General features: G+C 45.7%; 1 protein-coding gene across 4 annotated transcripts in view; it reads left to right on the top strand.

The window, feature by feature from the left end:
• Positions 1 to 27,318, top strand: part of DISP1 (dispatched RND transporter family member 1) — a 659,288-nt gene that overhangs the window by 465,318 nt on the left and 166,652 nt on the right. For 3 of the 4 annotated variants that reach the window (XM_078649828.1, XM_078649829.1, XM_078649831.1), the window contains one exon: positions 18,110 to 18,640. In XM_078649828.1, coding sequence (XP_078505954.1) covers positions 18,141 to 18,640 — 500 coding nt within the window. In that variant the 5' untranslated portion in view covers positions 18,110 to 18,140. Of the gene's footprint in view, positions 1 to 3,944; positions 4,064 to 18,109; positions 18,641 to 27,318 lie in introns of those variants that run through there. The other variant, XM_078649830.1, reaches the window with a different exon arrangement.

Here is a 27,318-nt window from a genome sequence, read left to right on the forward strand (position 1 = left end):
TCCAAATCTGGATCGACGATATCAAAGCTCTAAATTGCTCCCTCTCCACCTCTAATTCTGTTAAATCCCTAGGCATCAGCATCGACCAGAATCTCAATCTCATCCCCCACATTAAAAACACAGCCAAAAGTGCTCTTTTCACCCTTCACCACCTCAAGAAGATCAAACCTTTCATTCCAGCCGATGATTTCAAAATCGTTGTCCAATCCCTTGTCCTCTCCAGGATTGACTATGGTAACGCCACGCTTACCGGCTCTCCTAAAACCCATCTTGCTCCGATTAAATCTGTCCTCAATCTAGCTGCACGACTTATCTCTGACTGCAAAAGATTTGACCACATATCCCCCGTCCTCAAAAATCTTAACTGGCTCCCAATTGAAGGAAGATCCGCTTACAAAACCGCTTGTATCACCCACAAAGCTCTTCACCAAAACACCCCCTCCTACCTTGCAACCAAACTAAAAAAAGCAGGTTGCTCCAGGTCCCTGAGAAGCACCAACTCCCTCCTCTTGATCCCACCTAGACTTAAATGTCAAAAAACCCAATCACGCGCATTCTCTGGTAATGCTCCTACCATTTGGAACTCTCTCCCCAAGGACCTTCGCTGCATCCCCTCTTACTCCCTTTTCAAAAGTGAACTCAAAGCACTTCTCCGCAACAAATATTGGGGTATATAACAATATTGTCACTGAGCTTGTCCACTCTTCTCTCCTCTCTTATCCCCCCTTCCATTCTGAATGCAACTTTTTATCACTTTTTGCTGTTTTCGCCCTTTTGTAAGTTTACCTTCCTTTTTCTCCCCCCTTTTAAATGACGTATTGCAATACTGTATCACGTTGCTAATTTTGCACCTATTGTTATCCTATATTTTGTTGTTCTACCTTGTTGTAAAGCGCTCTGATACTCCAGGGTCCAGCAGCGCTATATAAAACCCTCGAAATAAATAAATAAATAAATAATTAAAGACAAATCTTTATATAGAATAAAAACCTTCTTTTTTTTTTTAACATGCCTTTTCTGCCTTTGTTAGTTGACGATCAGTCACGGGTCCTTAAGGCAGCTTTATAAATAAACAAAGTAAATTTGTGTTACGTTTACTGCTTAAAATACATAATGATTAGGGGGAAAATACTGGATTCTAGTGATTTTTGTCATTTGGTACAGGCCAGGATATTAAAATAACTATCAGAGCATGTGTTGTGGCTCTTGGAATACTATATTTCACCTTGCCCATCTGGCCAAAACTCAGTGCGCCTAGTTTTTACACACGCTACTGGCTCTATAAGTTAAAATTACAAATCATTTCTATAAACATGTGCCCAATGAGACTAATCAGTTGGTGTTTAATGAAAAGGCACACACCGGGAATGTGGGCCACTTTTTTAGGGCCTAATTGTGATCCCAATCTGACCCTGGTGGGGTTAATAGATGTGCTACAGGAGATTAGGTATTTTTAGGTTGCAGGAGCATGACTTTCAAGGAAGGAGAGCGGAAATTGGGAGATTTTTGTTGGATGTCTTCTTTTCTTACAGACTGTAAGCAGTCTGTCACACTGGGCCATTTCACCTCTCCTGCCACCCTTATTACGTGTGGTTTCCTTACCTGTTCATTATTAATGTCCAGCCACTAGCCTGTTTTATTTGATCCACAGGTCTGCAGTTTTACATCTGCGCTCGGGCACCCAGTTTGGCTTTTGTAGGTCAGTGACTGGATATGCAAAAATTGTCTAAGGATTAACCCTGGGCAAAACTGAGATTTTGATAACAGGTGAGTATACAAACACTTAGTCGCCACAGCTTTGACCCGGACACCTTGCCTGGCTACTCTTCCTAATGCTAAGTGTCTGTTAACTTGAAGTCTAAGATGGATGGCTTCTTCCTGCACATTTCAGTTCTCCCCTGAGACTGTGCATGCGCTGCTGCTTGCAAGACTTTTTGTTACATAACAGAGGACTTAGAACCTGCCCATTGCTTACCATTGGTTGGCTTTATTGTCTCTGTTGTTAGCTTGCTTATCATTTGTTAAAGTGTGTGTCCTTCATGTCCTCTTCTTGGGTTTGACTCTCCCCTGGAGCATGGCCAAAGTACCCGTGTCCTTCCACTGTTAGCTTTCTGGGAGCTACTTTATGCATTTTGTGGACATTCTGTAAGAGTGCATGCGTTTGAGAACTGGCACCCTCTGCAATTCTTACACCCCCCCCCCCCCCTTGTCCATGTTGTTAGTTGCTTCCCAATGACCGTTTATGGCCAGTTCCCTCCCGTTGACTGTGTTCTTGCTAGCTCCTTCCGCTGCTGTATTGTTACTTGCCACCACTCGCTGTTCGTGTTGTTGCATGCCCTTGCCCCTGTTGTTGTTTTCCCCCTCCGCTCGCTGTCCGTGCTGGTGTTCTACATGGCTAAAAAACATTGGCAAAGTCAGTAGCTCTTGTAAGCCAGACCATTGTGTTGTCGGTGCTTATTTTTATGTACAGAAACCTTTCTATTCAGCCTGTATTGACTCCTGTAAAGCCATTAAGCTAGTAAATAACAAATCTGCCCTACTCAGACTTCCATGCCTCCCAAATCAGGATGCCAGTCCTTCCACTCCCCGCTTTGCATAGGCTTCATTCACCACCGCTGAACCCGTACCCTGGCTATGGTTTAATGCCAGCATTAAGTCTTGTGTACTATGCACAGCGCCACTGGAATTACGCGATTGTGCTGCCGCTGAGTTTTTTGCTTAGTTTTAGATTTGCCACACAATCCATCATCTGCTGCATAATCTTCAGATTTTAACAAAAAAAAGTTTTTTCTAGTTCAAATGGTTCAAAGGTTACTAAAACACAACAGCACTTGTTGCTGCAAGGTGGAAGGTCCTATGAAAAGGTTTACTGGCAATCTTTCTGTTGCTTATTGCTATGTTTGGGCGTTGAACTGTTACGAATGAGGTGGAACCAATGCCCAGACAGTGTCAACAAGCATTAAAATGTCAAAATAATTAAGTAATATCACAAAATGTGCTGCATTATGCCGCACAATTTACTCTCCCATACCGCATAATTTGGGCATCTCCTGCCGCATAATTCCAGTGGCCCCGAGTCTACACCTCACTCCCTGCCACGCTGACGTTGTCTGCCTTTCCCCCGATTTCTCTCGCTCTTGCCCCATCTCCCTACTCTGCGGTGCCCATCATTTCTTGAAGGAGCTGCAAGTGCTGGTGTGATCGCTCTGCTTTATGCGAGCTGGAAAACGTCATCTCTGAGATGCTGTGAGTAGCCTGGGCGTAGAACTGCGGAGTTATATATTATGTTTGTTTTATAGAAATTGGTACGCTTGGCCTTAACGGCTACTACTGATGCGTGTCTGTTTTAGTAACGTGTCAGGAGCTGTGCCAAACTTTCGGTCCCAGGGGGGAGGGGTTGTAGTGTTTGTCGGGATCAATGGACTCTTTGGAAAACGTATCTTCTACTAAAACAGTCATATTCACCCCCAAAAATGAGTTAACGCACGTGACCAGAAAGTTGTTTGAAAAGCACATTTTTGAAGGGCAGAGGTGGTGAATCGGAGGAGGGTGATTCAAATTAAGCGCCCATAATGTGACGATCCCAGTCATTAGCGCTGTTTTCATTGACGTGACAGCGGCGCGGACCAGTGAGGCCACGCGCAGGTCCCGGGCCGGCCTTTCATGTTCCTGCTGGCTCAGTGCTCGCCCGAGATCAAAGCCGCTGATAAGTGCACGCAGCATCCACTGACAGGCTTCCTGCGGGAGCAGGAAAGGGCTGGGAGGAGGGACGTGTCACCTTAATATCCTGGCGGCCTGACCTCGCGCTCGCGCCAGCCCGCCGAGGACCTCAGCCCCAGCTGTTGCCGCCGAGGGCCCGGCCCCCGTGGTGCGCGCTGGGGGCGAGGCCTCGGGGCTCCGCCCCGCTCGCGCGCGCTCACTGGAGCCCGGGCGCCCGGCGCGCGCTGTCACTCCAGACCTGCCGGCCGCTCCCGGGCACAACTTGTTGCCGCGTCTGTACATCGGGCAGGAGGGCTCCGGGGCAGCTGCGCGTCCAGCGCCACGGCCGGGATCCGCTCTGAAGGTATGGCGCCCCAGTGTCTGTCCGATGGCGTGCTTCTGCTTCAACCACGCAACCCTCTTTTATATGTAACCAATTTGTTCTGCTGCAGAAAAAGCTCACGCCTAACATCCTTACGAAAACACGTTTTTGGGATGTTTATTTTAGTTTTGATTTTTCTAAAGCAGCCGAGCGCGGTGCATTTAACGTAGTTGTTTACTGCAAAATGAGGTCCATGCATTTTATGTTACAGTATCTGATGTACTTGGATCCTGAGACGAGAATGGGATTATTAGTAGGATGTGTTTTCATGCAGGGCCTAAGTCGGGCACAATCGAGTTTGAGGACAGAGTTGTTGTTTGTGCTGCGTTTTCATTCTTGTATTTTGAGTTCGATGCCTTAGATCCATACAGTGCGGAATCAACTGTTGCGTGTCTTATCCTTCACTCTTTCTGCCTGCAGTCCAGCGACAAATTGTCAGTGAAACTATCGGATTTTTTTCCAGCATTGCCTTCTTGACGCCACTGAGTCGGAATTGCATTTGGACCTGCGATTGCGCTATGTGAAAGTTGTCCCGTAAATTCATGTTGCGCCTAGCAGTGTACTTTTGTTTCAAGATGAGTTTGCATGTTATAGAGACTGCGTGTGACTCTCCTGATGGATGGCCGACATAATCTGCCAGTCAGCTCCTGTGATGTGTGATTTGTCACACCCTAGATTGTTTTCTCACCCCTTGGATACATATGCGCATTTTGAAACCCTCTGCATTTGTGTTGCCAAAAGGCTCCGCAGACGGAAAACTAATGAAGAGGTGCGAAGTTTGCCCAAGTGGTTGGGATGCCCGGGTTTCAGCAGCATTGTGTCGCGAGCTCACAGGCATGTTGGAAAACAAACACAACTCTGGGTGGAATTCGTTAAGTACATGTGCTTACTACCCAGGCAGCGGTTTGTCTCTGGCCTCAGAATGTCATGTTACATGTGTTTGTTTGCATAATCCGGAGGTAGCAGCTGTGCCTTCTTCCGAGGCATGCTGCCTCCCGGGTTATAATTCTACCCTGTGCTGAAAACGAGCAGTTTTAATGTCAGGTTGTATCCTCGCCAGGCTTACTGCGCGTGCACCACAAACCCCGACGCCTGCCCACGATGCCTTGCTTGCACCCCTCGTTTGTGGCGGCCTCCTGTGTGGGGGGTGAGGGGAGGGTCGGTTTACATACTCGAGGCAGCATCTAATAGCTGTTATTTTTCCACCACACGTACTTTCTCTACGTGCCACAGGCTTATAAAGCTGCACGTGGGCCGCTAGATGGTTTTGATTTTTTGTTTGTTGCTGCGGTGCATCTTGGAAGTGAGTCCAGAGCCGCGCTTAAGGGGTTAAAAACCTCAGTATGGTTCTGTGCCCGACACTAGACTTATTGAGGCTGCTACCTATGTGCTAACGAGCTAAAACTCCATACAGGGGGGCAGGCATAGTTCGCGGCAGCACAAACTGTGGTCACACAGACTTGTGTTTAGCTGCGTTAAAACAGACGCTACTTGAGTGTCGTTGGTGTCTTTTTTTCAAGCCCAAGTATTTCCTTTTACATTGTTCATCACATTCCTTTTTCCTCTCTAATTTCGTCTTTGGGCGTTCCTCCCTGCACATTAATGATTCTCTTCAAAGTGTTCGGCTTGCTTGCTTGTAACATACAGCGCTCCGAAGTCCAAATATAGTGCCTGTGTGCTGCACGCTGCTCCGAAGCAGCCCCTTATCCTGCCGCCAGTGCTCTGCTACCGTGGAGTGGCCGTCTGCGGGTCTTTAAAGCATCGAAGGGCTGAAGTGGCCGCAGGTATAGAGAAGCGAACAGGGGCAGATATGCACGGGCCGTGGCAATGGGGTATGTCCATTCGGTCCGGTGAAGGTACCCAGTGCCGGAGTGTCCGGGGCCCTCCCGGCGGTAAGGACAGGCCGGATGCATCTGCCTGCAGACCGTCGATAGCGCCCGTTCCTGGAGCACAATACACCCACCGCCTCTGAAATGACGAGCTTTCTTTTCTACGCGCTTTTTTGGGACTCTGGCATCTTGGTCCGTTGCCTGTCAAAGGGGCTTCTTTACTGGGCGGCAGGTCGTGAAACTGTAAACACCGCCGAACGGGCGCTGAGCGCCAACCATTCCGGGGCCTTCGGCGTGCGTGCTCGGTCCTTGTGGTGCCCGAGTGTGCTGTGCAGTGTGCACGCCCGAGTGTGCTGTGCAGTGTGCACGCCCGAGTGTGCTGTGCAGTGTGCATGCTTTGAATTCGAGCTCACATGGTTAGGGAGCTCTTTGTAGCGGTCATGAGGTGGTTCGCAGGTGTTGATGAGCCGCCCTCGGGAGTCCTTCTGCATCGAAGGGTGGGTGGGAAAGAGCTGCCTGATGCCGAAGCGAGCGCCATTCTTTGGGTCAAACCCTGGCAAGGAGTGGGTATCTATGGATGCTGTTGGTTTCCAAGCGTAGCTTGTTGGCTTTGCCAAGGTGGCTCCATTTTCTCTTTACTTTGCATTTCTGTAATCGGGTGTGTTTAGTTTCTGAAATTTGAAAGCACATCCTGCTGAACTCTGCGGGACATGCAAGTTCTTTAAATGTAATCTTTAAGTGTTACTCTTGGGCCTTTTCTAATGCAGGAAGAATACCTCCGCCCTCTCATCCATGAGGTTATGTTTTGGTTTTTGCACCACTGTGCCCTCCTGAAGCCAAAGTTACCATGTTTTAAATTTTTTTTTTTAATAAATGTGGTATTTATGGCGCATGAGCGTGGGCAGACAGCGGAACCCTGAGAACATAAAGGTTATTTACCCGTGCAGAGATTGGTGATTACAAAAGGCCCAAGTAAAATACAAAGATGCGGACTTGTAATGCAGAAGTTTATGCCAGGGACTGAGGGGGAAAGCGATAGTGTACTTGGGCAAGAGGGACGTAATAGATCAGTGATACTCAAAGTACGGCCTCCTGACCTTTACATGCGGCCCCCTAGGCGGCAGCACTGGGCTGCTGTTTACTCGACTCCGCACTAAAAATGAATTTTTCTCTCCATATACAGCAATCCATTATCTAAAGTTAATTGCGGTTAGGGAAAGGAAGTAGCTAGGCCATTAACTTTAGGAACACCTTCATTTCTAAAGACAGCCACTAGATATACAAGGCTGTGCTTCCCCTACCTTCACCCACTTTACAACCCCCCCCCCTCCTCCCCCCGCATCAGTGCGGCCCTCGGTCACACCATAGACCAAACTGTGCGGCCCCCGGGAATATGTTTGTGAGTACCCATGTAATACATAGTGTAGAGGGGTAGTACTGGTATGGCTGCAGTACATGTAAGAACCATTGTGTACCTACAAGAAGTCCTGCACGGCTCACGCCCTCATTTCCCACAGGGGCGCATGTGGTTAATACATCTGGTGTTCACTGCCAGCCATTTGACTTTGTCCAGTCTTATTTGGTATTGTCATGAGTTACCAAAACATTATTGCTAGAGAAGCTGTTGGGCCCCGTCAGTCTAAAAGGAAATCACCGGCTAAAACCAATAATATATTTTTCCGGTCTCAAAAAGCATTCAACCAAAAAATATTTATTCATTTAAAAAAACATAAAAGAAGACATACAATTCGTTATAACAATTTCATTAAAATCGCAATTATGATTTTCCATATATTAAAATCTCCATAAGTGACCATAAATAACAGTACTGTGTAAAAACAACTTGCCATTGGACCACGTGCAAATGTCCAAAAAGCAACTGCAGCTGTCATCATCTTATGATTGTAGCAAAGATATCTCAATGAAAGATATACAGAATTTTCAGGAGCAGCTAACATTAGCAGCATGAACCGTCTCACTTCTTAACATAACTTGTATTGTGTGCATACTGCAACTCCGTGTGCCCTACCATTACAATTAAACCGGTAGTAACCCATATGTAATGGACCATAGGAAAATACAGAACTGGACAACTTGATTCTTATATGCAGCTAGTATAGATATCTTAACTACAGTTACTTGCCCACTACTTTATGCAACATGATTGCAGCTGCAATAAATATGATCTTTCCTTTTTTCGGCACAAGGCCATAAAAATACAAAGGAACACATGATTAATTCAATCAATCGATACAAAACTTGCATAATTAGGCTAAAAATATCACCCCATCATGCGCAACAATTTACATACAGAATGTGTGCAAGTCAAGCTACAATGGAACCAGGGTCGCTTGACTTCAGATGGTAGGACAGAGCTGCATTATACACCCAATACAAGTCATGTTCCGCATTGAGACCGTTCATGCTGCGAGTGTTAGCTGCTTATGTAAATTCTGTATATCCTTGAGATATCCTTGCTACACTCTCAAAAAGCTGCCATTATCATAGTAGTCCCTGGCACCGAAGAGAAATACTTTGCATTTTCATGAACTCCTTGTGAAAAGGCCGTCCCTCGCAGTGAAGTTAGCCGATGGCTGGATTGGGCCCACCTGTTACCCCATGGTGTTTGCAGTAGTGTGAGAAAGAAAAACTCGAATGACACAAAATACCAGTGGAAGAAGCGGGCTGGCTGAAAGTCCCTATCAGTATATCATACATATCATTTTTGTAAAATCAAAAGAACTTTTGAAAAATGGAGAAGTGGTGTGTTGGGCATCTGCCCCCTGCTACTGTACCTGTGGTACATCTGGCCCAGACACTATCCCGTGGTTGACCCTACTGAGCAACACTGGTCAAAAGTAGTCAGGGACAGAACGACTCAATGTGAGCCTGAATTTACAGGCCGGGCGCGCTCGCATCTGGAAACAAGACGTCACAGCAAATTGCGCTGTGTGATCCAGCTGCCAGGGCAGGAAATGAAATCATACCTTCTCCAGCGTGGGGCCGGCTGGCACGGTACCCTTCAAGCTGTCACTTTTCATACTGGGGAGAAGGCTGGCACTGTTCGCCCAAAAATACATCTCAAATGTGTACGTTTGTACAGGATTAATGGAACCCAGGCCCTTCCTGGCCTGACTTTCCAGCCTCCTCCCCTCATAAAAAAGAAAGCTTTGTATTGTCAAAATGGAAAATACAGGAAAAGCAGACGTTTGGTCAGTCGTGGGACATCTCCCTCCCCTTTTTATTAATCTGTAAAAAGTATATTTCTGAATACTTGAACACGCTTTTTAATGCAACAAATTATAGCCGGCGCGAGAGGTTTTCTTGAAGGTGTGATAATATACACTGAAATATAGTGGTGTGCAAAGATTTTAGTAAGAAGGGAACTGCCATTTGGATGTCAATTACTGGCCAGGCCACGCAGTTTCTGCTTTCCATACATTTACGTCCTAGTATAGGTTTTTCCTCACAAACTGTGAATATTTCCTGCGAGTGCCGCTGGACGCTAAAATGGACATGCCATTTTCTGGCGGGTAAACCTTTACACTGCTTTTCCCCTCTACTTTGAGACTGAATAAATGTTGGTGATATTTTTTGGCGAGTTCCAACGGCGCAGACGCCCTGATTTTAACAAGACAAACATGCAGGAAACAGAACTACATATAAGTTCTGCGAGAATTACCGGCGGTTAGTGAGAGGAGAGCTTCGCACACCCCTCACTACACAAAAGTGCAACAGAGGAATTTCTCAGCCCGAGGGAATCCTCTTCCTCGAGTACCAGGGTCACTCGTCCCCCCTCTACCTGGTCCTTTAATTACCTACAGGCGCACCTTACTCCTCCCCTCGAACCGGAAATAGAACCACCAAGAAACCACAAGTGACAGCACGTCAAAGACTCCTCCTGGCTTTAAATCCGGTTCAACTTCCGGTCTGCAAATCCAAGCATCATCACACAGGCATCAGGCATTTAAGAGTTCTTTTTACTTGTTATTGTTGATGCAGGAGTCTCCAACTAGATTCTTCCTTTCTTGCTGGAATGCCCTCTTAGGGTGCTTCACGTGACGTGGGCTGGTTGGAAATTGCACCTATAAAAAACACACCAGTTGTGTTTCATAAAATTGTGTGCGTTTTTGTTTGTTTGACATTTAGGTTCCTGCATACGTTTTGCAGATTGTCGCAACCAGCCTATTCCCTGTGAACAAATGCCCATGCCTCCAGGATTCATTCAGCTGACGGGGGTTTGTAGCAGAAAGTCGCCCAAAATGTCCGAGCCACGTCGGAGGCAGTTTCTGTCCCCGTGTCTCATCGCCTTGTTGACTTTGAGAGGTTTTGCATTAGAATGCAACCTGCTGGACTTCCTGTGCCCTAATGGAATCCGCACTTTGGGCCCAATTCACACCGAAGCGGGCACTTAGAGCGCTGGGAGGTGGGAAACATTTGCTAAAAAGATTAGCCCATGTTGCTTAACAAAGGGAAAAATGTTTCCGCCAGAGAAAAGGTTCTCACCCAAAGCTGGCGTCGGTGTTTGCATGCGTAGTGTAGCCCGTTACTAGGTCCCCCGCTCTAAAAGTGAAAATAAAGCGCTTTAAAGTGAGAACAATCGCCCTAAGCTGGCGCGCTTGGCTCCACTTTCTCCCCTTGGGTTTCAACGTTGCCAGATGTATTTACTCTGCTGAAGGACATTTCGACTTTTCCCCACTGTTCACACGGAGTTCACAGAAAGAGGCGGGGCCTCGTGAGAGATTGGCTCTTGTGGGAGCCAATGTCAAGCGGCCCGAGGCAGATTTTTTTTTATGGGAGACCGAGCTCGTAAATAAATAAATTTGCGAGCGATCCAGTGTCTGTCAGGTCTGAAGGCAGAATACGTTTACAATTCCCCAAGATCCTCTTATGTGAGGTGGACGTAATGCAACATAAATGCAAATATTCCACAGTGCCATGGTGACTGCATACATGCCAACATTTTAGGACAGGGACGTGGGAGATTTAAATCGGGAGAATGAAAATTCCCTATTGACTTCTGTTATAGAAAATACAATTTCTGGCGGAGACAGCCGAAATAAAGCCATTTTTGGCTTGAAAAATCGGTAGTCTCCCGCCTGAATCGGGTCTATTGGCATGTATGTGACTGTAGCTTCTTATGGCCCTTTTCCTGTCCTTTAGGTGATTTGTAGCTGATGCACACAGGAATAATGTGTACATGTCCTATATATTTGGAGGTATGCTTTAGGAACAGTAAGGAGTGTTTGCAGTCTAAAGCCCGTGGTCATGGTGTTCCAGAGAGGTGTGTGTTGACAGAACCTGCTGTCTTGATCCAGATCCAGAGAGGTGTCCCTGTGCAGAGCACCAGGTGCTAAAGTCCGCCTGGTTTTATTGGTCTGGCAGTAGATCCACGTGCAAGGCTCCTCCTCCAGCGGGCAGTGGGTTTCTTGCTCCATGGGATCCTGCCTAAAAGAGGTGTTCCCACCTGCAAGTGTTTACCTCTTTCCTGTATTCCAGGTAGTTCAGTTGGCCCCTGTGTGGTTGGTCGGTGCACCTTGTCCTATGCTATTTAATCTTCATCTGCCCACTCTCCTTTTGTTACTGGATCATGGAGGCTTGTTTTAATCTTAACTTCTTTTCTTCACCTTAAGTCCTTTGCATGGGAGTTAGTGAAGTGCTAAGAACTGAAATATATAAGAATCTGTGGTAATTTAGAAATTCCACGTACCTAGGTCCAGTGAAGAGCTTTGCAGGTGGGGTGTGCATGGCCCAGTTTTCTGAGGTTAGCCGCCATGTTCTGTATCCTCTGGAACTTCCGAATGTGCTTATTGGAAATAGATGGGCTTGTATCAAAGAAAGGTTAGGACCCTAATCATGTCCATACAGTGGTTTTAGATAATAACGGGACTTTTAAGAGATTTCATATGAAAGCTGCTGCTTTTTTAACTAAATTGACTTGAATAGCAGAAGGAGAGGTCTTCTAGGTGCGATGGCATCTTGGGTAGAAGGTCTGCCAGTATGCTAGCCGAAGTCAAGTGAACAGCCTCTGGAAAGAAGTTCACGCAATCAGTGTTAAAACTAACACATAGGGGCTTTCGGTGTGCTGAAATCTCAAGTAGTAGATGGACTAGAAATCTTCCAAAGCTGACAGCGTGTTATAGGTATGAAATAAACTTTTGTGGCAACAATAAATCTTTGAATCATGAATAAAAACTATAAAAAAAATCTTAAGGCATTACTTTTGAAGTTTAGACTGATGACCGTGCCATCACCCACCAACGGCAGGTGTTGGTGAGCAGTGGTAGTGACCAAGGATGTGGCTTTGGAATTAGGGATGCAGCTCATACTCGTATCAGTATCGGGATCATGGATGTTATGCGCATCACAGGATCCATATGGTTGAGTTGTAACTCATTGGCAGTACTTGTCCGTGTGTTCTGTAGGATTGCATTATAATATTTTGGCAATGGTTTTTAGTGATTTTGATGGTACTATTTTTCATTTGTGTATTCTATGAAATGGTCCTCCAGTTGTCATTTATTTAGCTAGTTGTGGGGGTTGTGAGTCTTAGTAGTTGGGTGGAAGTCTTCTCTTAATTTAAGTAGATGTTTAAGTTGAGTTGCTGAGTAAAATATTTCACATGATTTAAATTACGCTTTACGAGTTTGCTGGATGTTGTAACATCAGAGAGCACTATTATTTGACAGCGAGGATGTTATAATAGTCTCCACAATGGAGTGTTAATAAGCTGTATAAAAGGGAAGATTCTATTGTAATGACATTGTGGTCCAAGATGGGGTAGTTCCAATAGGTAACAGCCCAGTGCTGTTTGCCTGTTGTCTTAGGCTCCAACTCCTGAGCCAGCCCTGGTTCCGGACACTCGCATCACCCTCTTGGACTACTGCTCATTCTGTGCTTATTATTTTGTTGTTGGAGAGCTGTATATCTCTCTAAGGTGCACATTCCCTTAGTTGTCTACCTTACTTTCTCTCCTATCTCAAAGGTCTCTCTGATGCTAATACAAACATGCTCTTGCTTCTGCTGTTGAATGAGCTGCACGGTTTACCAAATTTTGACTCAATTGTTCAGTGCCACTGTCTATCTGCACTGATATGTTTGCGGCCTACATTATCTGGTATGCTGCTTTTCCAACTGATTTGTTTCTCTTACCTAGTACTGGATGCGTCATGGGAGCACGCATCCTCTCATTATCAAAGACCCCAAGGTAAAAGAGGCCACCAGCTGTGCAACTATATCCTGCTGGCCTGTTTGGATAGCGGACTGCACAGTGCTCTGAACCCTGCTTGGGTAAAGTCTGCACTATAGAATCCTATACATAAATAAAAATAAGGCTGATTGTAAACAGTGCATCTTAAGCTGTATCGAAAATAATGGTACAGTGCTTGCACACCTCAGTGGGCCATTACACTGGGAGACCCAGTGACACTCACAATTATTGCTATCACCAGCACTGGAGATGCTGCTCTGCCCTCCCGATCACCCTCTTTGTCAGTTAAACTGGGCCCTTCATTGGAAACTGCATGTGGAAATGTTAACCTTCCAAGGTAGAATCACAATGGCAGCCCTGTACCAGGTTAGGTCATGTGGTTGAAACAGGCTTCTTATCACAATGCCTGTTCCATTGTTGCCGCTGTACCCTCTAACCCCGGACCATACTCCGTCCATGCTGCTATCCAGGACATCCCCTCGCAGACTGTTCCTGCTGAACTCTCATATCAGAGGCCCCCCTTCCACCAGATCCTGACTTTTATCAGGTGAGCTGAAGCATTCTTCACCACCTTTATGTGGACTTAAAACGTAGTGTCCTGCGGAGATCGAGGAAGGTAGCAGCCCTAGCACAAGCCCTGCCGTCTCCTGCTGTTCCTTGAACCTACCTCATCATCTGGGGTCACCCACTAAATCAGACCCCTACTTTCTATTGGTTTTTCTGAACCGTGGTGCTTCCGAGCTGTCGCAAAGTGCTGGAATGTGTTTGTATCTGTGTCTTTTTCCGTCTAAAGTTTGTGGTAAACATATTATCAGCACTCCTAGTGCGGTTCCATTGTAATGCCCCTTACTGCCCTCAGCATCTTGACATAGTGATGGTGGACTCTATTGGCATGTTTATTTGCACAATCCTGTGGTGTGGTGTATTTGTACATACAAAGTGCTTTGTGATTTGGAGATCAGTCTATAAACCAGGTTCATGTGTCCATTTACCTGAACCATGTATATCACGGGAAGAAGGAAAACTTCCTTTGTTCAAAATAAAGACCTTTATTTTGGGCAGAAAAGAAATCGAGGCTTCCAGCCTAGTAGTGCAACCGCCCACAGTATTGAAAATAAGGAACTAGCTTGTCATTTTTGATGCAGAGCTGCTATTTATGCAAGAACTAAAGCAGTGGTCCAGGTACTCAACCTGCAACTCTTATTCAAAAGAATCTTCTTACTCATCCAACTAGGCCTTGTGAGGAGTTGGCAAGAGCCCTGACAATAGCAAAACTAGACTCTTTCAACATAGACGAATTGTTCCAGGTCACGACGCTAAACACACAAATCAATTTCTCTACCTACATGACCGAAGTCACCAGATGGATTAAAACCACCTGAGTCAAGTTGAACACCGACCACATGGATGTAGTTATCTTTGGCAAAGACACTTTCCTCTGGGAGTTCACCTGAAGGCCTGCTGAACTTGGGCCCACACCCTTCCCGGCATAGTAATCAACAACGAACTCACCATGACTGGTCAAGTGATTGGAGTCTCGGTTTCCTGCTTCCAAACACTCAAGAAGATTTTCAAATAACTTCCCACCAACACTCGATGCTCTCTATGCTGGAATCAACACTCTTCTCTTCAGAAGACTCCAGACCATACTAAACTGCGGCCAGGCACTCACATCTTCCTGCTCCTCAAAGAGCACCACTGACTCCTAATCCACAAACAAACACTCTTCAAGCTCCTCCCGCACAAAGACAAAGCTTTATTGGCCCCACCTACCTCAACAACCTCATAAACATCAGGAAATCTACCAGACACCTCTGTTTAGCCAGACTCTGATTTGCGCGTACACAACTAGATCCGGTGGTCTTGACTTCTCCTAGCTCGCTCCTAAAGCCAGGAATGAGGTGTCCCTGCGAACTAGATCCTCCTCCCTTGTATTTGAAATCTGAACGTTACTGAAGACCTGGCTCTTTACCTAGCTCCGACCCTGGCTCAGCTCCTGCTTCAGCACCAGGATACTGTCCTGGGTGACTTGTAAGCAATCACTGTCCCATTCTATTAACAAATAACCTATAGTCTGCATTTAAAGGCTCAAACTGTGGAGCCAGACTGTTTAATATGAAGGGAGTAAACCCTATCAAGTATGTCTTGAAAGTTCTACTCTGGCTCTCACTAGAAGGAGGATTCATTATATAGCAAGCACTATGTAGGCCCACAGGACCTACTGGTGCCAAGTGCCCAACTAGTACCAAAACAACACCCACCCCCTCCCCTGTACACGCCTCGTGCTCTGGAGCGGCACATCTAATATACCTAAAAAGCTTACACCTGGATAAAACACCAAGGGAACCTGGCAGTTCAGACCTTCAATTTTGGAGCATACTGAGCTCAAGTCACATGGCCTAGTCCAACTGCAGGCATCCCAGGAAGACTTTACATTTGGGCTGTTGAACTTCCTGTTAGAGAGGGCTGTGTTTAATATTAAATTGGGCACTATTTTATCAGTTGGACGTAATCTGCTCAACACTCCTACTCTGTTACCCCTAATAGGATTCGGGACTAGCTAAAAGGTGACAAGCAGCACTCTTTACAACCCCACCATAAATAAATAACTAAAGCTTATGGGACAAGATTATAAGGTTACAAAACCTGAACATTCACCAGTTTATGTACTTAAGCAGTCACTTCTGGTGGATATTTATGTTGGACTGGTGTAAGGGTTGGGCAGGAGCAAAGTTTCCTCTTTACCACAGCCAGCAAATTGTGAAACTGTTTTTAAATATATCGAAGTGTATTCTTTTACTTTGAATTTCAGTGTTCTGTAATGCTCAGGTTAATTTTTTTTACAACGTGTTGATCAAATGTTGGCAAAAGCTGTTTTGTTGTGGGCAGCTAATTGATTATTCTTTTTATTTACTATGATCTAATTTCTGTTGACAGAATGTCACTATTAGTGCAAAACGTTACTGTGTCCAGTCAACTGCTATTTGCCTTCTAACTGTAGTAAGCGTAGGCGATTTCATGCACTAGCCAATTTCTAAGTCTTATGAAGGATTTAATAGAAAAACACGCTTATAGAACCTCCTTCAACTTTGATAGTCTCCTTCGGGGATGTAGCATTCCCATATCCCAACGCACTAGACATCTTGTTTGAAGTAAGTTACAACAGGTCTGTCATGTTTATTTTGTCCTCTAGAATCAGGCCCAACTTCCCACAAAACAAACCCTTCGGCTGCCAATTTACAGTACCACAGTATGCGTTTGTGAAAGAGGTTTGTCAGCCATTAAGCCAAGCCTTGTCTGTATGCACAAGTTGCTCATATTTGTGTAAATGATTCACTAATGCAAAAGCCTATACAATTAGGGCGACTGGTCTAAGGAAATTCTGTGAGTTCACCTTATGTTTAGCAATTTGAGACTACTTAGAATGCTACAAGAATGCTGTCTGATTATATGGAAATACACGAAGCTTACAAGCAAGATTGGTGTTTGTTTTCTTGCAAAGTAAAATGTGCTAAAAAAAAATGTGCACCATAAAAAAAGCTTTTCCTAAACTGCTGTGCAGTTTTAAAATTTATTCTGGGAGTCCCGAGTTAAGTAAAGTGGGTTATATGCGGAACAATGCTTGTAAAATAAATTAATAATGGGGAATCCATGTAAAACCATCAGAGCAATATTATGAGCACCGTCGAAGTAAATTAGGGGCAAACGTGCATCCATAGGTATATGTTGTTGCATCGGTACAGATTTACGACTTTTGTAAAGTCGAGTTTACAGACATAGGCATGTACATTTGCTCCTGTGAAAAGCTGCTGAGTAATTGTAAATTCTTTCACTACACCCCTTTTTTCCACCAAGGAAAGCATTTTACTCCTGCTTTTGTCTGAAGTACATTTCTAACCTTTTCCACTGTGGAATCAGATTGGAAAGAAGTTGGTGAATACTTTAACATGTACGTTTGTGGGAGTGCATAGACTCTGTGTATTCCAACCTTGAGTGTACTGCTTCTCACCCTTTGCATTAGTTTTCAGAAAAATAGGAACATTAGCAATTTGCTAAAATCCAAGCCTTAATATAATATGAGACCTAGCACATTTGGAGAAATTGTTGTCGGAGCTCTTCTACAATGAGAACACCACTATAACTTGACACCTCGCAACATAGCACCAAAAGACAGTCTTTCATTTTTTATTTAACAGGACAAGTAGGTTTCCAAAGCATCCTGTCCCTTGGACAAGTAGATATTTTATAAAATTGCACACCCCTGACTCCTTCCAAGGTCATTAGTTATGAAGAAGGCACAGTTAGTGGCTTTTATAATAGCCGTCTTTCTAGGGAAGTGGGGCTGTAACTGTCACTTAAGAATGTTCTTGACCATGGCCATGTTAGTTAGTTGCAAGTCAGTCTAAAGGTTTTAAGGTAATTGATATGCTCCTCTACAACTTTCATCTGAAATTGAGATAGCACATTGACTGCTGCATAGATAGAGCCTGTATTGTGAATGTATGGAGATCTTAAGGTTGATTAGCTGGTATTCATTAATACATTTTGTCTCACCTAACTTTCAGCACTCCTAACCAATATTAGCATATTGGTATGTTGCTAACTCTATTATGAAAATACTTTGGCAGATTGTGAATAAAAGCTTTTTAGGCCTTGTGTTCTAAAATGTAAATGTTTCTTTTTCTTTTTCTATTTCTCCATGCTTGATTACAAACATTCTGCCGTCCATGGATAACATGTTGTAAAACCAATATATCTGTTCTGTCTCATTGATTGTTTAAATGTCCTCTCTACTTCTGTATGCCCTTGCTCATGCCAAGTACCGACACCTAAGGCAAAGTCCAGTTGATGACTGCTATAACTCTCCACAGCAGCCTGTAATGCTTTATTAGGGCAGTTTCTAACATAGCCTTTGTTTGTAAATGTGACACTGACAATTGCTAAAGTTGTATTCCCACCTGATTCAAAACTGATGTTCCTTTCTCTTAGAACCACCCTCTGCTGTCTGAGAACTTGGAGCATGGCCTCAAGTGAGTGTGTGGTCCTCGGCAATGGCAGCATCCCATCCAATGGCACCAGCCTCTCCTTCCCAGCCACCGGCGACGGAGACTCATCGGTCCACCCGCTCACCGCCAAGGACGCGTCAAGGACAAAAGTGAGTCCAAATGGATGCCTGCAACTTAATGGCACAATAAAGCCATCCTCCCTGCCTCTAGACAACCAAAGAACTGCCACCATGAGCTCCCCGTGCTTCCATCATTGTCCTCACCATCATTCCTTAAGCAGCCATAATAGTCCGCAAGATTGTCATTCATTGGCTGGCAGCATGGCTCCCTCTCCTATGACTTCCTGTTGCCTACAGACACACACCGAGTACACAGCAGCATCCGTTTGCCAGAATCATTCCCCCATGTACCAGACTGCCTGCTGTTTTCAGCATCCACCCTCATTTTGTCTCCATCATCAGTGGCCTGACCATTTTCAGCATCAGCCTGTGCAGCAGCACCTTGCCAATATACGGTGAGTCGACTGCATTGCGGATTTGTTTACCTGAATGAACAAAAATCTGCGGGGGAGCATGTCTTGTATTTACAGTTGTTTAATATATGTACGTGAAGAAGTTAGAACTTTAACTAAAAGTAGTTTTGCTGACTTTATAGGAGCTACTTCACTGCCGAGCAACGCTCATTGCTTGATGTAATTGTATATTTTTTGCATGATTCGAAGATGGGCTTTGTTTGTTCTTATGTTTTTCCATCTTCAAGCTAAATTGCATAATCCAGTTGTATCCCAGTAATTTTACCTTCCCCCTTAATCCAACCATGGTTACTGCCCTGTCACAACTGTTTCTGAAGGCGCGGTGTTTTACAGTAGGATTGCAGCTAATGAACATGGTCATGAACCACGTGTTTTATGGAGTTTGCTAATATGTATTAAGTAGGAAGGATCTGGGTTCCAGCAGCTATTTTTATACTCGAAACTAATTCTGCCTCATTGTGGCATGCCATCTCTGGGACATTAATTGTATGTTTTGCTGTCCAAAGCAACCGCCTGCTTGGGGAAGGCAGATTAAAGGGAGCAGCAGCAGGTTGACAGTTGCAGTGTACTTTCAGAAGCTCTGTACGTACAGCTTAAACCTCCATTTTTGGTCACTCGAGCTTCCAAGAGATAAACCAAGATCTGAAACAGTTTTCTTTCTGAGGCGCTCTACATAGCCTTTTCTCTAACACTCAGTGGAAACAAAATTATATTTTTGGAACTTATCCATTTTGATGATACTGACTTTAACTTTAGTCGTCCAAAACATGGAGTTAAAACCTTCCAAGAATTCAAGTTCGTATCTTGCAAGTTCCATGAAGGGGATTACTGTAAACACATATTCTGGTGAGTTTTTTATTCCTGAATGGGTAGTTGTGACATACAGGTTACCCATCGACAACAAAAGCATTACCACACTGAGCTATCTTGCTGTGAGCTCCACATCAAGCGCATTCATCTGCAACAAGAACATAATCCATCTAAAGTACTTCTGGGGATTTTACTCCGTGATCAAATATTCTAGCTCTCTGCAGCAAGTGCATTAACCACCTCTTGTGCCACTATTAGATAGTTGATGAATGCAGAAAGGCGTCCACAGTAAGTGCCTTATTTCCCAATGTTACAGTGAAATGTGCCCAATCTGTTACCAGTAAGCCACAGTAGTTTTACTCAGTGCTTCATTTGTGAAAAAATAAGTGCCGGGGGCCTTGCTAGGAGGCCACTGCAGCTTGCACCACCCATTGCCCTGCCAGCGCTGCCAATGACAGTACCAGCACAACTACTAAGCATAACACTCCTCCAAGTGTGACAACTCAAACTATTCCAGGCCCCCAAAGCTGTAAGAATGGCTAGAGGGTCAGTTATTAATCGTTTTTAAGGTATATTGCATTAGCAAACAACTGTTGTTATGCTCATCTCTAAATTAGACAAGCAGCACCACCATGCGGCAGACTATCATAAGTACCGGTGTTGACAGTTAAGTGCCGGTGCCGAGCACCGGAACCCACTGGCTCAAAACAAGCACTGGTTTTACTATCACATGCACATTGAAAGCAGAGTTTGCATAAATAATGCATAGGAACTGATAGACCATATCTGATAGATCATTGGCTGTGTTCCTCGTGACTCCACCCCTTATGCCTCAGTGCTTTCTGACTGCTGCATCCTTGCTCCACGGGTTGTGGGTTGCCAGCAACTATTTTTTGGGTTTACATTACTTGATTGTTCATCTAATATTTTGGAGTTGAATTCATTATAGCTGATCTTTTCTTTATTGGCACTGTCCTGTTGCTCGTCCAGTGTACTGCTTGTCAAACTAATCTGTTCAGATTGGGGCACGCAGACGTTGTAAGGTCAGTCAGACTGACAGTTGTTTTCGACTGGCTTGCTATTTTAGTGTCATGAAGTCATCTGTTAAATATCTGCATGCCTGTTCAATTTTGGAGGACTAAGTTGAATAGAACATTTAAATAATTGTCATTGTTTAAAGGTCAGATTCTGAGAGATTACTCCATATTTGCCAAGAAATCATTTGTCTTGTACAGTAAATGAGCCATTTTCAGATGTAAACCAGTCTAAACTGCGCTCCACGTCCTGCCTGCACTCTTAGGCCATGCTTTCTTTCTGCCTTGAGCTGCACGTGCATGGTTTTGGAGATACTTAGGACTTCATGAACCAGAATTCTGTAATTGCATTTTTATAGCACTTACTACGCCTGCCGAGGCCTTGAAGCACAAACCTGCTACCTTTTCTATCACTCACTGCCTTGTATGCTGGTCTTTTACCGTATACAGCACGCCACTGGCAAGATTCACGATATAGAAATACCAAAACATACTTTGTGGCAGGAAGCATGGTTATTCCAGCATTATTGATGTTTTGGGGTAAATTAAATGAATGGGAGTTAGATGTGATCATTAGTGGAGGCACATGTGAGGTAATGCGGATTAGTGGTGGGGTGAATTAATAGGTTAGAGGAGATTTAGTATTGTTGAGTTTCAGAGATATGGCCTCAAAGAAGTTGTGATCTATGAAGTGAGGTGGGCATTATGAAGAAATACAATAATAGATAGTAAGACCGGCAGTTATGCAATTTAAAGTAGGGTGTTCAGGAAGAGGAGGTATGCAAAAGATCAAAGGAACAGATAGGGTCATTTAGTAGAAAAGGGAATAGTTGTAAGTTGAGCACATTTTTTCGTGCAAGGTTTTTAGAAATTGGGTATTTTTAAATAGAATGCAAATTAAGGATGTACAACTGTAGAAAGAAACCTTATTTGCATGGGTGATAGTGTCTTGCAAATTTTGTGTAGTGCTTACACCCCAAGGGGCACTGAAGCGCTTATCTCACGATCGCGCACTCCTGAGGCGGAAGCCGGGAGGTTTTAAAAATTGCTTTTTGTGTCACTGAATAATTTGTATTTTAACTCACCACGCGCTAACAAGCGCCAGGGCACTCACCTGCACTGGGAATTTCAGCGAGCAGCGGACCTAGCGCTCACTCGCTGTTTAACTTTCCCCTGCCTCAAACGCCAAGCCGGCGAGAACTTAGGCCACGCCCCCTGAAGGCCACGCCCCCCTGACGCTGTATTTAAGGCGCTGCTTACAAGCGACCTTCAATCTCACGATCGCGCACTCCTGAGGCGGAAGCCGGGAGGTTTTAAAAATTGCTTTTTGTGTCACTGAATAATTTGTATTTTAACTCACCACGCGCTAACAAGCGCCAGGGCACTCACCTGCACTGGGAATTTCAGCGAGCAGCGGACCTAGCGCTCACTCGCTGTTTAACTTTCCCCTGCCTCAAACGCCAAGCCGGCGAGAACTTAGGCCACGCCCCCTGAAGGCCACGCCCCCCTGACGCTGTATTTAAGGCGCTGCTTACAAGCGACCTTCAATCTCACGATCGCGCACTCCTGAGGCGGAAGCCGGGAGGTTTTAAAAATTGCTTTTTGTGTCACTGAATAATTTGTATTTTAACTCACCACGCGCTAACAAGCGCCAGGTCACTCACCTGCACTGGGAATTTCAGCGAGCAGCGGACCTAGCGCTCACTCGCTGTTTAACTTTCCCCTGCCTCAAACGCCAAGCCGGCGAGAACTTAGGCCACGCCCCCTGAAGGCCACGCCCCCCTGACCCCTACATCATGTGCTGCCACCGGAAGCGCAGCGGACGAGCGCAGCGGGAGCGCCGTTTGCGCGCCGAAGGCGCACCTAAGGCAAGCCCGTCTGCGCCCGTCCGCGCCCAGCCGGGCCTAGGGCCAGAACCCCTGCCGGACCAGACAGCCCTTGGGGTAAGCTATTCACGCCGTGACCTCCTTAGTCTTAGACCCCCTATTGATATTACATGTAACTATATCTATGATCCGGAAGGCCCATACAATACATGTACTCGCTGCCGCCCTGTCCAGCTCAAGCTCCCCTGCCGACATACTTTGCCCACAGCTCTCAAACTAGCCACCCTGAACTGCCGCTCTCTCCCCAGACATGCGTTGCTAATCAACCATCTTATTGAGGATCATGAGCTCGATATCCTGTTCCTCTCAGAAACATGGATTACAAACCACTCGGACTCAGACGTCATCCTGGCTACCCCCCCAGGTTTTCTGGTTCAATCCCAGCCCCGCCCTTTGGGTAGAGGAGGAGGCCTGGCGATCATCTACCGGGACCACCTTACCTGCAGAATCCACGACGCCCAGATCACGGACTCTGAAAGCCTCCAATTTTCCATCCACGTAGGTCCAACCCACACGCTTGTGGGACTCCTAATCTACCGCCCCCCCGGCAATATGAGCTCTTTCACTAGAGCGCTCCTTGAGACTATCGCATCGCAAGCCCACTCCACCCCCAACTTCTCCATAATAGGGGATCTTAACATCCATTTCGATGACCCCACAGATACAGGAGCGGCTGAATTGATTGGAGAACTGGCAACATTTGGCCTCTATCTAGCCAATTCTGGTGCCACGCACACTAAAGGCCATCTGCTTGATCCAGTATTTACGAATGACACCACTCTTCAAGTCACTAAGTCCCTTCCCCTACCATGGACGGACCATTTCATGGTCCCTTTCCGCATTCCAGGAGTAGCCAAGAAACTCCACAAACCCACCACCTACATTAAAGATAGAGCATGGGCCAGACTATCCCCTGAGGACTGGACCAAAACACTGAATTTATCGATCCCGACTCCCTCGGAAGACCCGACCACCGCGGACAGTAAATTCAGAACCTGGATTACCACCTCCCTTGACTCCATTCTCCCAATAAAAACTCGGGAAAATAAGAACCATAAACTAGGATCCGCTCCATGGTATACTCCGGAACTCCGGGTCCTTCGCAAACAATGTAAAAAAGCTGAACGGACATGGAGAAAAGACTGGCAGCACGCAAGTAAAGTGGAGTATCAACAAACGGTGAGACTATACAAAGGTTCCCTAAAAATCGCCAAAGCCTCTCATTATGATACTAGGATTAAAAACGCTACTAATTCGGCAAGGGAATCATATCTCATCGTTAAAGAGCTACTGAAAAAATCTGTCCCACTCTCATCTAACACTACGCCTGTGGACAGAAGTAATGAGCTGGCCAACTACTTCAACGCCAAAATCGACCGCATCTTAACATCTCTGCCCCCTCCCAGCCTACCCAACAACTCGAATGACGAGGGTTTCGCTAACTACGCAGTAAATAGCACGCTTCCTCAGCTCACCTCCTTCAAAGCAGTAACTAGAGACGAGGTAGAATCCACCTTAACCAAAATGAAAAGTGGATCCCCGTTAGACCCCGTCCCGATCAGATTCCTCAAAACTATTGCCCCAGTCGTAGTACCCACAATTACGGAGCTCATAAATACATCACTCTCCCAAGGCTCGGTCCCCCCCAGCTGGAAATGTGCAATTGTTAAGGCACTCCTTAAAAAACCCCAGCTTGACCCAGCCGACATGGCGAACTACAGACCTATTTCTCTCCTCCCTGGTACCAGTAAGATGGCTGAGAAACTGGTCAATGGCCAATTGTCATGTTACCTGGAAGCCAATAACATCTTACGGCAGTCCCAGACGGGTTTCCGTCCAGGTCATGGCACGGACTCCGCCCTCCTCGCTGTCATCGAGGAGGCGAGATGCATCCTGGATTCAGGAGGATCAGTGGCAGTGATCCTCCTGGACCTAAGCGCAGCCTTCGACACAGTCAACCATCGTGTCCTTCTCCATCGGCTAGCTGCTGCAGGGATTGCAAACTCAGCGCTCAAGTGGATAGAGTCCTTCCTCTCAGGGCGATCGTACCAGGTGTGGGATGGCGAATTCCACTCTGCCACCCTCCCCCTCACGAGCGGAGTCCCCCAGGGGTCCTCATTAAGTCCAACCTTATTTAATGTCTACATGGCCCCCCTTGAAGACGTTGTCACCCCCTTTGGGATTAGAATAGTAAGCTACGCCGACGACACCCAACTAGTCGTCTCACTTTCCCAATTGGACAAACACCCGGACAATCTCCAAAACTGCCTTAAAAACATACACACCTGGATGTGCGAGTCAGCACTCAAATTAAATGGGTCCAAGACTGAGGTCATGCTTCTGGGCAAGCAGTGGTCCACCATCCCTCCCTCGGTCTGGCCAGACGTTTTCGGAGAAATCCCCACCCCGAAACAGGAAATCAAAACCCTAGGAGTCTGGCTAGAGCCCGAGCTGTCACTGAAGACTCAAGCCACCAAGACAGCAGGGACCTGCTTTGGCCTAATGCGCTCCATCAGGAAGATCCTTCCACTTCTCCCGCCACTATCCAGGAAACTCCTAGTACAGGGCCTGGTACTCGCAAGGCTGGACTACTGTAACATGATATACCTCGGAGCACCAGAATCTACCCTCACCAAACTCCAGCGAACGCAGAACGCAGCCGCCCGGCTACTCTGGAATCTCCCCTCCAGAGCATCAGCCAGGCATGCAATCCAGGACCTCCACTGGCTTCCTATCCGCCAAAGGGTCGATTTCAAGACCCTCTGCACTGCACATAAGCTGCTTAACGGTTCCGGCCCAAACATCTTAAGAAACCTGGTTACCCCTTACAAAGTCTCCAGGTCCCTCCGCTCGGAAAATGAGAATCTGGCCAACGTCCCCAGGCATAGGAAGACACGCTCAGGTGGCCGCCGCTTCTCGATCAATGCCTCCACGAGATGGAACGCCCTCCCCCGTACCCTCCGACTGGAATCCAATCACCTGCGGTTCAGGAAGAAATTGAAAACGATACTGTTCCCTAAATAAAAATTTCCCCCCTGTCTGCCCTCAGGTTCGCCTTCAAGATTTTAGCGCGGGGATGCCCTCGGGTCACCATGCGCTGTACAAATCGCTAAAATAAATAAAAAAATAAATAAATAAAATATCCACACTGACAGCACATTACACTTTTCGAAAGGGGGGTGGGATGTTTGGAAGTAAACAATGTGCCTGAACATGTATTTATGAAGGTTGAGTTTACACATGTAGTGCATTGTGAAGGCCCTTGCATGACTGACGTGTTGGGTTCATTCAGTCCATCTTCAATCTCGTTATTGCAGTTCAAGAAGGCCTGCACCCAGCTCTCTCCTCCTTGACGGAATCTATTTCTCAGATGTATGTTCACTACAGTTCTGTAGAATTTCAGTTCCGCCAAAGAATTTGTGCAAGGTTTACACTTTTGCAACTTAATGGTGATACATGTGCGGACATTGTATAATTTTGTATGCATAATGTCTTATGAGAATTTTCCTGCTAAAACGTGTTTTTTGTGGGAGAATTCTCCCACAAAAACATTTATTCTTCTTATAAAGTATTCTCTTGCTAATAGGTGGAACTGTGGATTTTTGTATTCTTCCAAAACAAACTTTGTCTGGCTAGTTTTACCCAGTATTGTTTTAGACTTTTGAATGTTCTAGAAGTTGGCAACATTATAAAATAATAATAATAAATGAATTGGGCAAAGTGAGGTTCGTCAACCTTGCTCACCCATAGTCTTTTGCTAAAAGGCGCAAATAATTGAAATATGTAGTTAGTTACATTGAGGGTCACAAGAGTTACTTAAGTGAATTTTATTTGAGATATGCTTGTTTTCAGGCGATTTACATGTCATTGGGCATTATTTATTTTTAAAAAGTAACCATGATGTCTGTGTTCCTGCATGTGTGACCGAGCAGCTCTGCTTCAGAAATTGTGAGGCAGTAATTACATCCAGAGAACATGTTGTAACAGCTAATTGAAGCATTTACCTGACCGTTTAAATGAAGTAACAAAAATGAAATCTGTTGGAATTGCAATTTTGAGGCCTTTCTTTTGTTGAAATGAATACTCATTTTCCAACAGAGGCCTAAATGACATATTCTGTGTGGTTCTGGCCAAGTTTGACTCCACGAGTATGGTACTGACAATTCAGGATTGATAAAACCGTGTATGACGGCACTACTGATGAAGGCCTCCTCACAAGCGCGCTCTTTCCGAAGATACGCTATATCCTGCTTTATGAGGGCGACACAGTTTGCCTCCACAGCCATTTCAAGCCAGTTTCCCGTGTGTTCCCCAATAGTTCACATCCCTCATTTTGCGGGAGGAGCAGAATTTGAGGAAGCCCGGACGTGGAGTGGAGGCCGCCTGTTAATGGCAGCCTGACCAGCGGCAGCCACCTTAGATCCTGGGAGCTTCCCACCAAAGTTTAGGTTTCTGGGAGGAAGATGCGGTAGACTGGGGCCTTCTTGGTTGGGGATGGCCCAACCACCTTTTATCAGGTGGAGGCTAGGGGTCAGGCAGTATCTTTTGCCATCAGCCCACAGGCACCTCCCTGCTTGACTGACGCCAGCTGCCTTGCTTTTTCCCATCCAGCCAGCCCTTTGGGAGCTATGGGGGTGAGTTGCTGTATTATTTGTCAGTATAATGGCTAAGTTCCAGTTGCTTAGTTCTTTTGGCTTTCTTATTTACTAAGGGTGAGCTCCTGGTTGGCAGTGGATTTTTCAGGTCATCTTCGCATATCACAACAAAAATAATTTCACGTGATTGTCAAGTTTTGTCTGGTCCTCAAATGGGGGTATAGTATGGAATCTTACTTATAAATAGCAGGGTTGAGGATGTACGTTGCTGCGGCTCTTTCTGTCCTCTGGCGCGCCATTGATTTGGGCTGGCGATAGATGAGTTCTGCACCAGG

The sequence above is a fragment of the Lissotriton helveticus genome, chromosome 6, assembly GCF_964261635.1.
Source record: "Lissotriton helveticus chromosome 6, aLisHel1.1, whole genome shotgun sequence".
NCBI lineage: Eukaryota > Metazoa > Chordata > Amphibia > Caudata > Salamandridae > Lissotriton > Lissotriton helveticus.